Source organism: Micromys minutus (genome assembly GCF_963924665.1).
Source record: "Micromys minutus genome assembly, chromosome: 30".
Classification (NCBI taxonomy): domain Eukaryota; kingdom Metazoa; phylum Chordata; class Mammalia; order Rodentia; family Muridae; genus Micromys; species Micromys minutus.
This window is the reverse complement of record NC_137965.1, coordinates 13,995,202-14,010,646: the sequence shown is the minus strand read 5'-3', so window position 1 is coordinate 14,010,646 and position 15,445 is coordinate 13,995,202. Positions and strand designations below refer to the sequence as shown.

At 42.9% G+C, this 15,445-nt stretch overlaps 1 protein-coding gene across 9 annotated transcripts in view; it reads left to right on the top strand.

The window, feature by feature from the left end:
• SYNE1 (spectrin repeat containing nuclear envelope protein 1) overlaps positions 1–4,564 on the top strand; it is a gene marked incomplete at its 5' end in the record, with an annotated part of 433,140 nt that extends 428,576 nt beyond the window's left edge. For all 9 annotated transcript variants that reach the window (XM_080941779.1, XM_080941780.1, XM_080941776.1 and 6 more), the window contains one exon: positions 3,607–4,564. In XM_080941779.1, the coding sequence (XP_080797905.1) occupies positions 3,607–3,847 (241 nt within the window). In that variant the 3' untranslated portion in view covers positions 3,848–4,564. The remainder of the gene's footprint in view (positions 1–3,606) is intronic.
• Positions 4,565–15,445: the final 10,881 nt, after the last annotated feature.

Genomic DNA, 15,445 nt, shown 5'->3' with positions numbered 1-15,445 from the left:
GGTTGGGCGAACACTTGTCTCAGTTAGTAGACTGGACATTTAGCCAATGAAGTACTATGCGTTCTCTCTGTCCCCGCCTCAGCCCATTAGCTCTCCCTAAGTTGGCATTCAACAGTAGCAGTCAGGTGACAGTTACATTTTACTAAAGAATGCTCTGATGTTGTTAAATGTGCCATGTCCTTCAAAGGATTCTGTCACATGTGAGCCCATGCTCTCCAATTGATGACCTTTCTGGTTCTTGTTGGGAATGAATTGGTCACCTCAAAGACTCTGTTTTGATCCCAACCTTTAACCTCACAGAAGCTAATAATTGACAAAGAGCAGCTATCCAGCTTTGTTTTGATTGAATTCTCAATTGTTTGGTGGACCTTTGCCCATCCCTAAAGTGTCTAAATATCTCCTGATGGAAGTGGTCCTGAGAAATGGAGTGTTTTCTTCTCCCATTGCGCTGCTATTTATCCAGGGTCACTGGTGATTGCCAGGGACTATTTCCACATCAACATGTACTGAAGGATCACACCAAGAAAGACCCAGTTGAGAGTCTGCCCTTTCCTTTTATCCCATGTTTCTCTAGACACCTTAAAGCAAACTATTGAATAAGCCATCAAAGAAAATGGTTTCGCTACTTAATATGCTAAGCCATCCATCTTCTTCAAAAACAAGAAAAAAAAAATGGCCAGAGAAGCAGGTGTAGCTAACTGTAGATTTTGTGACTTCCTGGAAACATGGTCTCCTGACAGCGATAGAATGGCATGTGACAAATGCCTTGATGAGTAGAAACTTTGGTCTTAAACACAAGGAAACCACTTCCCAATATTTTAGGAGGAAAACACTGGTGTTTGCTTTTACGAGTAAAATATACATGTGCCTGCCATACATGTCACCAACCAAAGGATCATAGTGTGCCAAGGAGTGTGGTGGGCAGGAATCTGGGGAAGATCTTGATAGATATATTTTTTATAATGTGTCATTTGGCTACTATTAGTGTCCTAGAGCTGGGGTAGTTCCATCATGTTCTTGCTGCAAAAGCATGAGGATGTGAATTTGGACACTCAGTATTCAAGTGAAACATAGCTGAGATTCTGGTGCTAAAGAGGCAGACAGAGGAGCTCTGCACTTTACTGGTCAGCTAGTCTTGCTGAGTGTAAGAGCTTAGGTTCAGTGAGAGACCCTCTCTCACAAAATTGAAAGGAAAGCAATAGAGAAAGACATCAGATATCAACATTTGGTCCCTCAACCACCCATACATACACACACAAAAAAAATGTACACACACACACACATTGATCTTTAAAGCATGTCCAAATTGCGGTCATTGAGGTCTCAGTCACTGGGCTCCTTGCTCGTGATTTAAACCTGAGCCTTCATTCTGTGAACCTTCTCTCCATCCTGTGGGAGATGGAAGATGAAGATAGTTTGTACATACCTCAGGTGTCTGTTGTGAGGAGTAAATGAGGAATACCCAAGTGTTGCCTAGTGTTTTTTAGAATAAATGTTAATTCTCCTTAGCTACTTCCCTACAGCATGAGGAGAAAGGCTACATATTCCACCCTATCTAAGCATTAATATTTTATAATTGGGTAGCTTAGAAAGTTTCTCTTCTACCCCCTCCTCCCTTAGTAAGGCACATAACATACTTATTTTACTGTTTTTGAAATGTACATTTTCTACCATCCAGCTGGTTAGGAATAATGTACTAGGTTTAGCATGAAGGAATGTTTCCCATTAGGTGGTGAGGAAGTTCTTTTGGTCTCTCAGTTGGGACCTGTTTATATTGACAAAATCGTAAAACTCATGGGGTTGAAAAACTAGAAGCTCTCTGGCCTCATTGGAAGAGCCTTTCAAACAGAGGCAAGCTGAGTTGGTCAGGGTTACACTGCCTTTGAATATGGGCTTCAGGGAGAAGTGAGGGTGTGGTTTAGGGCAGGGATTTTTCCTCCCTCCATTATAATTCATACCATATTAGAGACAGAGGGCAGTGTGAAGTGCTTAGGACTTTAACACTGGCCTCTCTCCATCCTCTTTTTACAGTTTAGTAACAGATTTGAGTAGCTCCTTTGTTCCCCTTAAGAAGATTATGCCTGTATTTTTATTTTAACATTTATTTTCTCAGGCACCACCCCTCCTCCCCCACTAATCTCAGGGTAATCCATCTTTAGAAATTAACAGCCCACTGGGAAGCTGCAAACATCCTGTTTTCTGAGAATCTAAACCTGAGGAGTTACCAACATAGATTTTATATCTCTTCTTTAACAAAGGCATTTGATGTCCTTATGTTTAATTATACTTAACTCTTGTGGGAATTCAGACTAGGGTCTTGAGAATACATCTTCTTGGCATATCTAGTATGTTTTTGCTCAGAGGATGCTGATAGATATATGTGTTCATAAAATAGCTGTTGTTAAAAACAAATTCTTAGCCGTCTTCAAAAGTAAACAAGCATTAATAACTGCTCCAAAAAACGAAGACAGCCACACCAACTTAGAACAAACCTGCTTCCACATTCAGGACTTCACTGTTTCTTATGAATGCCAAAAAAAAAAAAAAAAAAAAAAAAAAAAAAAAAAAAAAAAAAAAAAAATTCCTCTGTGCTTTCCCTAATGCACTTAAAGCAAAATAGGAAACCTTGGCACTTTAAATCTAGAAAATCTAGAAGAAGCTTCGAGGCAACAGTCCTTCCTCTCTGGGAAAATAGTGGTGGTTATACAAAGCCATGGCACCAGTGATAGGACCAGATTCGAACCTCCTTTTCATCACTTGCGTTTTGGAGACAGTCCCCATTGCTGTTCTTTGGACAGTTTTGAAACAGTTATTCTGTTGAAACATTATTCTGGACAAAATTACTTAAAAGACTTAATATCAATATGCACTGATTAAGTTCTTCAGGCAGAGTCACACGGTTAAGTTTTCCCCATACACATGCAGTCTACACTGGCACCCACCTCCATGACAAAAGCCACTGAAGATGGACCATGAACAAGTCTACGTATCAACCTTGTTCTGTCTTCTGTTGAATTTCCCAGCATTCTCAAAACTTGTCTGATCTTTCTTAGGTCAATAAGTTAATATTTTTAAAGTGCCAGGAACAGATGCTGGGCTGATGCAAGAAGACAAAACCAGGGCCTAGTGTGAAATGCAGTAGCTTTCTGGTCTGAGCAGTGTGACCGAGGGCATTCTTACCCTATACTGCATAGATGTGATCTCACCCGGGATGCTTAGAGGTGACACACTGTAGGGGTTCTCCCAAGTCATTTTGTCTGTGTTCCTTAAAATATCTACCACCTCAAACATCCGGATCTTAATTATCCTGAATTTATTTCATTTTATGCAATTACTGTTATGGATGGGAGAGTGTTTACCAAATTGTGTGCAGGGGGCCCAAGTTTAGTGCATTTTGTCACCTTTAATTGACTGATGGAATGTTTAGGTTTGAGTTAGTATCTGGTCACTGTTCCTTTGGTAGCACGGAAGTGACTTGGGCAGCCTGAGAAGGCTGACTGCTCAAGTGCCAAACTGGGTTGTGTTTCGCATGGTCCTTTATGTCCCAGGAAAAACGCTAAAGCAAGCCCATTTGAGTTGAGTTGTCTGTGTCGATTCTTCCCTTAGGTCCACAAAAGGTGGCTCCGATTCCTCCCTTTCTGAACCCAGGCCAGCCCGGGTGGGTCGAGCCTTCCTGTGTCGGGTCCTCCGAGCAGCTCTTCCCCTTCAGCTGCTCCTGCTGCTGCTCATCGGACTCGCCTGCCTCGTGCCCATGTCGGAGGAAGACTACAGCTGTGCCCTCTCCAACAACTTCGCCCGCTCCTTCCATCCCATGCTCAGATATACCAACGGCCCTCCTCCACTCTGAAGCGAGCAGGTGTCCTCGCCCAAGCGCAGGCAGCAAGAGGGGAAGCAGGCCCAAAGCAACCCCAGGGCTGTCAGAGAAGACTGGATCTTGGCAGGGGTCCTCTTACGGAGGCTTCAGTTCTCTATACCCTGCGCGTAAAAGATGAAAAAATAAAATAAAGAAAAAAAAAAGAACATTTGGACACGGACAGTCAGCAACAGGAGATAAACAAACATGGAATTGGTACAGTGTCAGACACTCTGAGCCTTAATACTAAAGAAATTAAGTTAAGGACATATAGGGTTCCCTTGCGCCATGAAGTCTGGGCCTTTGGCCTAGCCAATGGCTCTCTCTACTGGGCCATCTGGGCAGCTTACTGATGGTGCTGCTCAATCAACCCGAAAGCCCCTCTTCCGGGCCCCATGTCAGTATCATACAATCCACCAACCCACCCCTGCTGGGGGCGTTGGAACCTCCTCATGCACCATTTTTAGGACCTTATACGGCAGCTTCCTTTGTACCTTGTTTTCTTTGGGGCATGATGTTTTAATGTTGCTTTAGAGGCACAAGCTGTAAATCTGAAAGGCACCTTTTTTTTTTTTTTTTTTTAAAGAAAGGTATAAAGAAAATATGGATGTAATAAATAAAATCATGGAAAGCTTTATGTGAAGAAAAATGAATGTTATAGTATAAAAATGATATTTATGTATGTACAGTTTGCTAAAGCCAAGTTTTTGTTTGTTCATTTCTTTGCATTTATTATAGATACTATAAAGAACTTTGCCCATGTCTATTCTTCCTTTAAAACATAACTTGAATTTTCATCATTTACTAGGGTGCAGCCTAAATTATCTTTTTGTTGTTAGTGTTAAACCATACTTTCTGTATGGCAATGTAATTTACATGTTAAATAGCATACATGTGGATGCTTTAGTATAGGAGGGAGGAAGAGAGAGAGAGAGAGAGAGAGAGAGAGAGAGAGAGAGAGAGAGAGAGATTGAGGTTTGAAGTCATAGAACAAGTTTCCCCAGAAAGCAAATTTGAAAAAAGAATGACATTTTCTAAATGTGTCGATATGACAGGTGTACTTAGTGGCTGGTCTGGTCTCACACCCATCTACTCGTCAGTAGAATTAACAAGAAATCCAGCTTTCACAACCACTATCTCAGAGTAACAGTACAACACGTTGGATTCTCTGTGAATACAAAGCCCAAAGCGGTTCTTGCTACTTCAGTAAACAGGAAGTTGAATTCACATACTCCATATGTAAACTAGCGAGAAAGACCTCACATGGCCCTTTTGTCTCTGTTCTACATTTTTGTTCTTTTAATTCTTTAATGAACGGAGCTAGAAGGGAAGGGTACACTGGAGGAAGAAAAGTAGCTAAGCTAGGTGTGTATGCACAGAAGAACCTGGAACAACTTCTTCCTGTGTAGCAAGTCAGATCTCACGGATTCCAGCTTCCCAGCATACACTCTTGTCTGTTCCCTTCGCACCATTAGGAAAGCCCTTAAGACTTCTGGGAGAGGTCCCTGCTCCTGTCCATCCCAAAGGTGCCCATGGACCTTCCAGTAGCTCCCGTTTAGAGCGCTTCTTTTCCACTAAGCTCCTGTTAATCCTTACTACTAGGTAAGGTCAAATTTTCCTTCTTTATGTCTTAATACATAAGATGCCACCCTGCCTTTGTCAGGCTAAGATAGGAGGATCGAAGAGTTAGAAGCCAGCTAGGGCTTTTATAATGAGACAATACCTCAAAAAAAATTTTTTTTAATTTTATTCTACCCTATGATCTTGGCAGCTGTAGCCCTTGTAGCATGATTTGATGCAAGCGAAATCTTAATTTATCATTGATTATCTTAGGAAGTGCATATACAAATATGCCTTGAAGCTTCTCTTTGCAATAGAAAGTTCCCGTGGCCCCATGCTTCTAAGGTGCACTAGATACTGGTTTACGTTGGCCACTGGCTGTGAATTTGAAAGGACAGGTTCCCATTTGCCTTCATGTCCTCTCTGCTTCCTGCACAACTATCACACTAACCCCCTAAATATTCTAGTTTATAGATCCTGTTAAATAAATTATTTAGACTGATCTGTGGCCCTTACAAGGCCCTGAAGCTGTATCCTGTAGTTTCTACAGTGTGGCAGCTTGGGTACCATCTCAACCAAGGTCCGTTCTGGGCTTAATGATCTGAAGAACTTGAACTCACTTCAGACCTTCCATCCATCTCTGGGGCAGGGCCCAGGCATTGCATTCACACATCTGCTGTATCAGGGACTGATGGTATCCCTGCTGTGGACAAGCACGTTTTTTATTCTGACTGTCCCTTCCCTCCTTCCTCAGGAGATGGCTCACAAGCCACCTCCTGATTGAAGTATATTCTGTTCACTTCTCAACCATCCTTGACTTCACTGCACTGAGCATTCTTCACGTGACATTTCTAAGCACGAATGCTGTGTTGTCTTCTGTCAGGCCGTTCCTACCTAATTTCCCCCCAGGATGACTCCCAGGAAGGATGCTCCTTTTGAAAAAGGCAAGGTGGCTTTGAGAGATGGCTAGCAGCAGCCAATCAGAGCCGAAGGAATCTCTGGGAACAGGGCCCGACATGAGGCATTCTTCAGCTTTCGCTCCCCTCTCTCGATCTTATTACTCCTGCTCCAAGAAGAAGCTTGGCCTCCAGCTCAGTCCAGTCCTTTCAGGTCATGGGGCTGCAGTGGGAAGCAGCAATGGTAGGGAAGGCAAGCATGAAGGGACCGCAGAGGCATCTCTTCATGTGCAGCCTACTCCTTTCTGCCACCCTTCACACCATTGACAAATCCAGTGTTAAGCATCTCAGAAGCAAAAAGCTATTGTTCTCACTGTGCTGGCTATCAAACCCAAGGCAGCATGCATGCTAAGTGCATGCCATTAAAATCTGGATTCCACATTGCATGTAGAATGAAGTAAGAAATCTATCCAGTTAAATCCAGGGGTCAGGAGCTCAGGCTCTTCTCCAGATGACAGCTTGGCCATTTAAACACTGTCATGCCAATGACAGATGAGACCTCTGCACAAGGGTCCTCTTCATCTTCAGTGCTTAGGACGGAGCCCAGGAGCATCCTCCCCTGAACCCACCTGTTACCCTGGCAACACCCAGAGAGATGATTATCAAAGGCTTAGTGGAAGAAATGAGTATGCTGGAGACTCACTGAGGATAAAGGGCAGTGATGGTTGTTGAACTCACATTTTCTATAGTATGAACCATCAGTATTCCGACCATGTGCTGAGGAGAGGGGTAATGTACCGAGTATCTGGTTGGTAAGGAAGGGCATGGGTATGTGGGTAATGAGATGTACCCAATCTGAACTGTCAGCAATAACAGCAAGGGGAAAGTCTACAAAAAGATGACAGGCTAAATATAGGATGGATAATCTAGGAGCTCAAAGCATCAACTTAATATGAAATCTGAGAGGGAGAACAAGCTTCCAGGTAAACAGTGCTGGGAGTGGATTACACACACACACACACACACACACACACACACACACACACACACACACACGGAGAAGGTTTGATTTGCCAAAACTCCAAAGAAAATTAAGCGAGCAGTTATTGTAGAGAGGTACACTGGGGTAGACTGATTTTCAGCTATACCCTAAGTCATCATGTTAAATTTCAACACGTCACTTAGAAGTAGATAGCAAAGGACAATAGAGAGGGGTGATTTGGGAAAGCTGGCCAGGATCCAGTGTTCGGAACCGGAGGAGCTGTGGGTATAGCGGAGGACAGCCAAGGAGAGTTTGCTAGTTGGGTTCTTTGTTCTGTGGTTTCCTAGTCACTGCTACCAACAACCTAAGACTCATGGGGTACTGTACTGTGACTTATCAGCCCCAGAAGGCATTGCAAGTAGGTAAGTCAGGGACTGGGACAGACCACATGCAGCCCATGCCCATTCTGAAGAGAGAAATGACTTTGCAGACTCAAGTCCTAGCTAGGACTTCAATCCTTCCTGTCCATTAGTCATTCTTAGCAGTCCCCACTGGGCCCTTGCTTGACATGCAGAAGAGTCCGGGTCCTCTTCCAACACTCATCCTGAAATGAAAGCAAAGACAAGGCCGAGGGAACTGAGATCAGATACAGGCAGGGGAGGGAGACCGTGTCTAACAGATGGGTCTATTTTCTGAGAACATATTTCTGCTCCTTGTCACTTGATTGATGGTACCTCCCTGAGACAAGTTTCTGCTTAGTCATATGCAACACCGAGGAGCCAATTCAGGTCATGCGAGGAGCTGTCTCGCCGAGCGGTCACTGCAATTTTAGATTTAATAATACGTTGTGATAACTCTGGCTGTCATACCTGCCGCCACCCAGACACAGAGAAATTGAAAAGGAATGGCTTTTATTCCACGGTCCCCGCTTCTCACTTTCTTCTCCTGCAGAGTTGCTGAGTCTCCATCAGGAGGCCACAGACAGACCGACCTTGCGGGGACCCCTCTCATTCAGGGGAATAAGCGGTGCAGGCCAGCAGACTCTGCCTGCAGCCACTGTCGAGTAGCTTCTGGGGACCAAGGGCTGAAAAGCCGAACATAGCTGATAAAACAGGTCAAGCAAATTGAGCAGTGAGGAACATTTAATCAGATCTGAGGTAGCTGGCTAGACTCAGATATAATCTTTCTAAACGATTTAGGGGTGGTGGGGAAAAAATAGATCTCTCTCCTTTAACTCGTTACCTAATACAAGCGAGAGGCCACAGCTGAACTTGGGGTCACTGATACATCAAAATCTCTCCTCGGCTTTTGCTGCGGGTGTTGGTATCTGAGGTTATCTATGGTCTCACCAAAACTCTTTAGAGCCTTGGGAATGGGCTCCAGGTCAGACCCAAGTCTGGCAAGACACATTCGTGATAGAATTGCTGGTTTCTGGGCAGAGAGGCGGGAGCAAAGCAGACAAGACTTAGGCTGGGGACTGATGGTTCCAGTATCATAATCCATCGGGATCCAACACTGGGAGGTTTCAAACACACAATAATTAATAAAGTTCGATGATGGAGTCTGTGCCCAGCAATTGTGTTATCTCTTCATTCTGAACTAAGATTGTCTGGTGGTTTCTATTCCTCAGAGACACAGCCAAGTCCCTCCCAGCCCCATCTCACGTTCATGGACTCTCTCTCTCTCTCTCTCTCTCTCTCTCTTTTAAATTATTATACATATTTCTAGACAGGCAACAGAAAGGGGCATTCTGAAATGATAACAGCTCTCATCTGTCTCATTTGGACCAGAAGCCTCTCAGAAAAGTCCTTAAGTGGGGACAAATCATGGTGCATGCATCCCCATTGCTTCGTGCTAATCACCTGGACGAGGTGGCAAATGTCCTGGGAACCAACTTGACTGAATCGAATCAGGTCTATCGGAGGTGAAAGATGGAAAGACCCTGTTCCACTGGATGGTACTGTGGGCCTTTTATGGCTCTGAGTTACTCTCCAGAAGTGTCTTTAGTATGAGACAAAATAACCTTATCTGTCTTAGGCCATCACTGCCTGAGTTTTAAATAGCTGCACATGTCCTTTTCTGGGTGTTTAATTGAATTGTCATTATCTCTGTCGGGTCTTTATTTACACTTTCACTTTTAAATTGTTCTTATTTGTGGGGAAAAAATTGCTGGATTCATAAGTGAAGCTGCCAAGGAGCTTTTCAGCAGCAGTTGTAAACCAACTCCCAGCTCTACACAGCTTATCTCCTGCCTCTGGTACCCAACTTTCCTGCTGGACATTGAGGCTTACGGGATAATACAAGGGATGCCAAGTGTCCAGGGTTTCTATCAACTGTTTATCAATCAATCATCAGTGTCTTTTGCAATGTTATATCTGAACCACATTTACTGTAGGCTGGACTTTCAGGACCAGATATTCGCACACAAGAGCCATTTGACCTTTCCCACTTGGCCACGATGGCTAGTGATGTGAGCAGGCGCTCAGCCTCTTGTATAACTCAGTATCAGCTTCATCAGATAACTTTCCAAGAGCCTGGGTTTTTAATCTAGACTCTTGTGCTTTTGACCTGCCTGTGATAGTTAAACTCAATTGTCAACGTAATGAGATTCAAATCACTATAGAAACATCACATGAGTTTGTCTGGCAAGGGTGTTCTAGAGTAGATTGTGAATGAGAAGACACATTCCCAAATGCACAGAGTAACATCCCATGATTTGGAGACGTGGATTGAATAAAAAGATGAATGTGAGCTGGGGATAAGCATTTATCACTCATTCTGACAGTGACTGGCAGGTGACCAGCTGCCTTCAGCTTCTACTATAATAGCTTCCTACTGTGACAGTGTATCCTCTAACTGTGAGCCAAAGTAAGTTCGTTGTTCCTTAAGTGGAATTTCAGGGGTTTGAACGTAGTACCAAGAAAAGAAAACAACACACCACCCATCATTGCCTCGGGGGTTTGCTTTGCTTCATTGGTTTTGAGATGGGTATTCCTGTGTAGTCTAGGCTAGCTTTGAACACTTGTCTTCCCTCGAGCTCTTGAGTGATGACCCCGTAGGTATGTCCTACTCTATTCCACTTTGCTATTGTTCATTCATAGCAGTAGGTCACAAACTAATTATTGTAATATTTGTGTGTCTAATTTATTGCTAGAATAAACGTAAATGAACAACACACAGAAATGTAAATGTGCATTGTAATTATAATTATACCTGTGTCATATGTAATTAAGGCTTTAATATGTGTTAAAACAAGTGCTATTTCTTCCTGCATGCATCATTTTAAAGGTTGTCTTGTTTATATTTAACCCATGTTTATGTGTGTGCCAGTTTATCTGTGTGTACACCATGTGTGTAGTCCTGCTCATGGAGGCCAGAAGAGGGCATCAGATCTCCTATAAGGGGGAATAGGTAGTTATGGGTTAGAAACTAAACCCAGTTCCTTTACAGGAGAATTAATCTCTCTTAATGGCTGAGCCATCTCTCTAGCCCTGGGTTAACTGTGTCTTATAAAATCAACTATTTTCGTTACAAAAGATCCTCTTGTTTCCCAAAGAAATTTAACAATTTCCTGCCTCTCTTTTGATCTACATCCAAGTTCTGTCTACCTTTCTATGGCTTCCTTAGTTTTATTTTAATGTATGTGTCCATAAAAATTGGATTACATATTTATTGATAAACAAAACAGCACAGTGTTTATAGACCACTTGTTCTATATAGTTAATCACCGTTAGGTCTTTAATCTGGTTCCATGTCTTGTTGCTCCTTACACATTTTAAGAAATATTCCACAATTTGCCTTATTGCCCGTGTACAAACATGTCCATGTCTTCATCTGTTTGTCCATCTTCACTATACAGATATCTTTGTTTCTCTGTACTGTGTACATCTGAGATTATAGGGTGGTTTGGGGGGATGTATATATAGACGGTAAAGTGGTTACTATAGTGACAATAATTAGCGTTACTATTATCTCCCATAGTGACTTTTTGTGTGAACCAGAGCATCTGAACAAAATTCCAAGAGCAACACAATTCTATCAACTTCCCTCCTAATGCTGAACAGTCCCTTCTAAATGTGTTTGTCTATGTCTCCTATAGTAAATCTTTCAGCCCCTTTTCTCCCCAGCCCCCCTCCCCTGCACATTGCTCTGTCTGCGTGTATTTACCACAGTGTGGATGGGCCTGGGGGACCCTATACAAGGTGAAACAAATCATCTTTTTCCCCACCAGTTGTTTTCCTGCTGAAGTTTGCTAAGTCGTACTGCAGTAAGCACTCTTTGATCCCGAAGGTTCTACTGAATCAACAAGTATGTACAATCTCTTAATGACACATTTAAATAAATCCTGCCATATTACTTCCTCAAAACTTGTGATAAATGGCAGCCTCGCCCTCCACACCCCATAGGGGTGGACCCTTCTTCTTTCCTTGAAGCCTCCATACACGGAAGCAGTGCTTTTCAAACCACAAAATCATCATCAAAACTTCAGTACTCATAATGTGCACACCAGAATCTTTCAGGGAACGTTAACGATTTAGAACTCTGAGCCACATTTCCAACCAAACAAACCCCACTCACCAGGGACTCGTTTTGTTTGAAATTAGTTTGTCATTTTCCAGAAGAATAAACAGTTGTCTCCGAACCAGTCAACAACAAAACACAGATGCCTCTCCTGTTACTGTTGTTGTCTTTTGCAGCAACCTAGGTGTCTCTCTGCAGGGGGCTTCTTGCACAAATTACACTGCACACTTAGTATCTACTATGGTGAAATCATTTTGTTCTTTTTGAAATTTTATGTATCATTATGGTGTGTCTGTGTGTATGTATGTATATATGTGTGGTGTGCATATGGTGTGCATATGTGTATGTGTGTGTGGTGTGTGTCTGTGTGTATGGTGTGTGTCTGTGTGTATGGTGTGTGTCTGTGTGTATGGTGTGTGTATACAGTGTGTGTATTTGTATATGTATGCATAGTATGTGTCTGTGTGTATGTGCATGGTGTGTGCATATGTATGTGTGTGGGGTGGGTCTGTGTGTCTGTGTATGATGTGTGTATGTGTGTATGTGCATATATATATGTGTATGATATATGCATATATATGTGTGTGTTATGTCTGTATGTGTATATGTGTGTGTGTATGGTATATGTGTGTATGTATTTGGTATTTGTGTGTATGTATGCATGTTGTGTATATGCATGTATGTATATATGTGTGCATGAATATGTGTTAATGGGGTATATGTGTGCATATGTATGCATGTGTATATGGTGTGTGCATATGCATGCCACAGTACATTTGTGGAGATCAGTGGAAACGGCTTATGGAATTGGTTCTCTCCTTCCATCTTTAGGTGCTTTCCAAGGATCTACTCAGTCATGTGCCTCTACTTCCTGAGCCATGTCCATTGGCACCTATTTTAAATGAGATTAATTTATATGTACTGGTTAGATAAGATGCCTACTGTGGTTGTTTAGATAGGTGGTGTCCCAATTACTCATGTGCTTGAATGCTTGGTCCATGCAAACTAGCACTATTAGCAGGTGTGGCCTAATTGAAGTAGATGTGCCCTTGCTGTAGGAAGTGTGTTAGTGTGGAGGCAGGGTTTGAGGGCTCAGTCTCCTCTTTGCTGCCTCCAAGATTGAAATGTAGAACTCTCTGCTACTATTCCAGCTCCATGTCTGCCTGCCTGTTGCCATGCTTCCCACGATAATGACAATGCTGTAAGCCAACTCCAACTTTATAAGAGTTTTCCTTTATAAGAGTTGCTTTGGTCATAGCATTTCTTCACGGCAATAAAACCCTAAGACACCTACTATATATTACTAAATTCAAACAAAATATGAAATACTTTGTATCATATGATTTCAGTTCTATAAACACATGTTGAGTGTGTGTGTGTGTGTGTGTGTGTGTGTGTGTGTGTGTGTATTCATCACATAAGACAAGGCAATCAGACATAGCACTTTAGCACTGTGACTGAATTCACAGAAAAACACACATAATGCTTTCATAGTTTAAATTTGACAGGGAACATAATTTGGTTTTTAAATCAAAGTTGCTGTTATAATGATGACAAATTGAAAAAACAATAGAAAACATCTTTGTTCTTACACAGGAGGCATTTGATTTTTGTTTTTAATTTAGAAGAAACATTTTTGATACACTCCAAATAAATGGTGACAGGCCATTTATTAAAAGTCGCAGAATATACTGGGTGGCACTTGGGAGGCAGAGGCAGGTGGATCTTTGTGAGTTTCAGACTAGCCTGGTCTACAGAGCAAGTTTCAGGATACCCAATGCTATGCAGAGAAACCCTGTCTCAAACAAAACAAAATGAAAACACTCAGAATCCCAACAATAGTTCCAGGTGCTCACCAGAATACTTGGTTAGTTTCAAGGTGTTGGCACAAAGTGGGTGAAAATGACAGACTTGGGACAGGAAGGCTCACCAACCACTGAATCTCTGAAGAAGTGTTTTTGAAGAGATGTCACCTGGTCAAAATCATGGGACTTCTAACCATCCTTCTCCACCAACCACAGTTGGCTACTAGAAGGTGAGATTGAGCCATCGAGGGCAGGAAGGTACGCCCAGACCCTGGAGCAATCACAGGGGAAGGAGCAAGATGTTGGAAGTGTTGCCCAGAAGTCCTACCAAAGCTTCTCCTGGTGCCTTTCTTTCCAGACATTGCACTACACATTCAACCTTGGGTTCTGTTCCTTCTCTTGCTGGCTTTCCTCCTGCTTGCCTCTGTAACTCCCCAGGTCTCATCCTAACTGGGGGGAGGGAACTGACCAGGGCACAAATGATTTCGATTAAGACAAAAGATGCTTTGGCCAAGATTCGGAGAAAGTGCCTCCTACAGCATGTGCCCTGAAGCCCAGATACTTCCTAGTCCTGCAATAAGTTATGCATCTGGTATGTCAGAACCATGTGAGCCAAGTACCAGGTAAGAGATTTCAGTTGCATCTGTGTTTCCTTTGGTTTCAGATTGGACTTGACAATGGGAACTGGGGGACACTATCCAGTCTTCTAGATTTTTAAGTGATTATTCTTGTGTGTGTGTGTGTGTGTGTGTGTGTGTGTGTGTGTGTGTATCACTTGAATGCCTGGTCCTAGAGGAGGCCACAAGAGGGAATCTCCAAAATTGTAGTTTAACATTCAAAAAAGGATTATTTGTAGCGGTTGCTGGGGGGTATGATCTGGAATGATAATTTCATAAGTCTCCCTAATTTATAATTTATTCTCCTTGGAGAAGTATTAGAAACTCCTTGCAGGAAACTGAGGAGATAATTCAGTTCCTAATGCATGAACACCTGAGTTCAGTTTCAGCTCCCACTTTCAAAGCAACCTGGGGTCACATGCTTTTGTCATTGCAGCAATAGAAAGTCAGAGGCAGGCAGACACCTTGGCCTCACTGGCAGGCCAGCCTGGAGTTCTGAGCTCCAGATGCCAGTGAGAGATGCTGAGTCAAAGACAAGGTAGTTAGCCATCATGAGAAACAACATCCAAATCTGTCCTTTGGCCTGTATGGGTAAATACTGGGATATACAGCACGTGCACCCTACACATACATACATACACACACATACACCACACACACACATACACACACATACACCACACACACACACACACATACACACACACACATACACCACACACACACACACACACACACAGAGAGAGAGAGAGAGAGAGAGAGAGAGAGAGAGAGAGAGAGAGAGAGAGAGAGAAATGCAAAATTTCAAAAACTAGAATCTCCATTTGGCATCTCAAGCTTTCTCTCCATTAAAAAATAAATGTTTCCTAAGTTATGCGCAAGCCCCAGAGGCTGGCCTACTCCAGACATCCCAAAGGAAAAGGCTCCCTGCAGGGGTGACCCAGCCCCTGCAGTCCTGCTACTGACAGCATGCACATGTTTGCCTGTCCCCTTTCCCATCAGCCTGCCCTCTGAGGCCCTAGGTGTTCAATCATGTTCTTTCTGCTTGTAAATGTGGAAATACTCTGGGCATTTTACAGCTTTCAACTCCGCTGGGTCTGAATCTAATTTGAGAACTCCATCAGCCCATAAAACAACGTTTACCAGCTCACAAACCTTTCACTGGCAGTGCCCAGAATCACTGATGTCTCAATAAAAAGGCAGCTGACGAC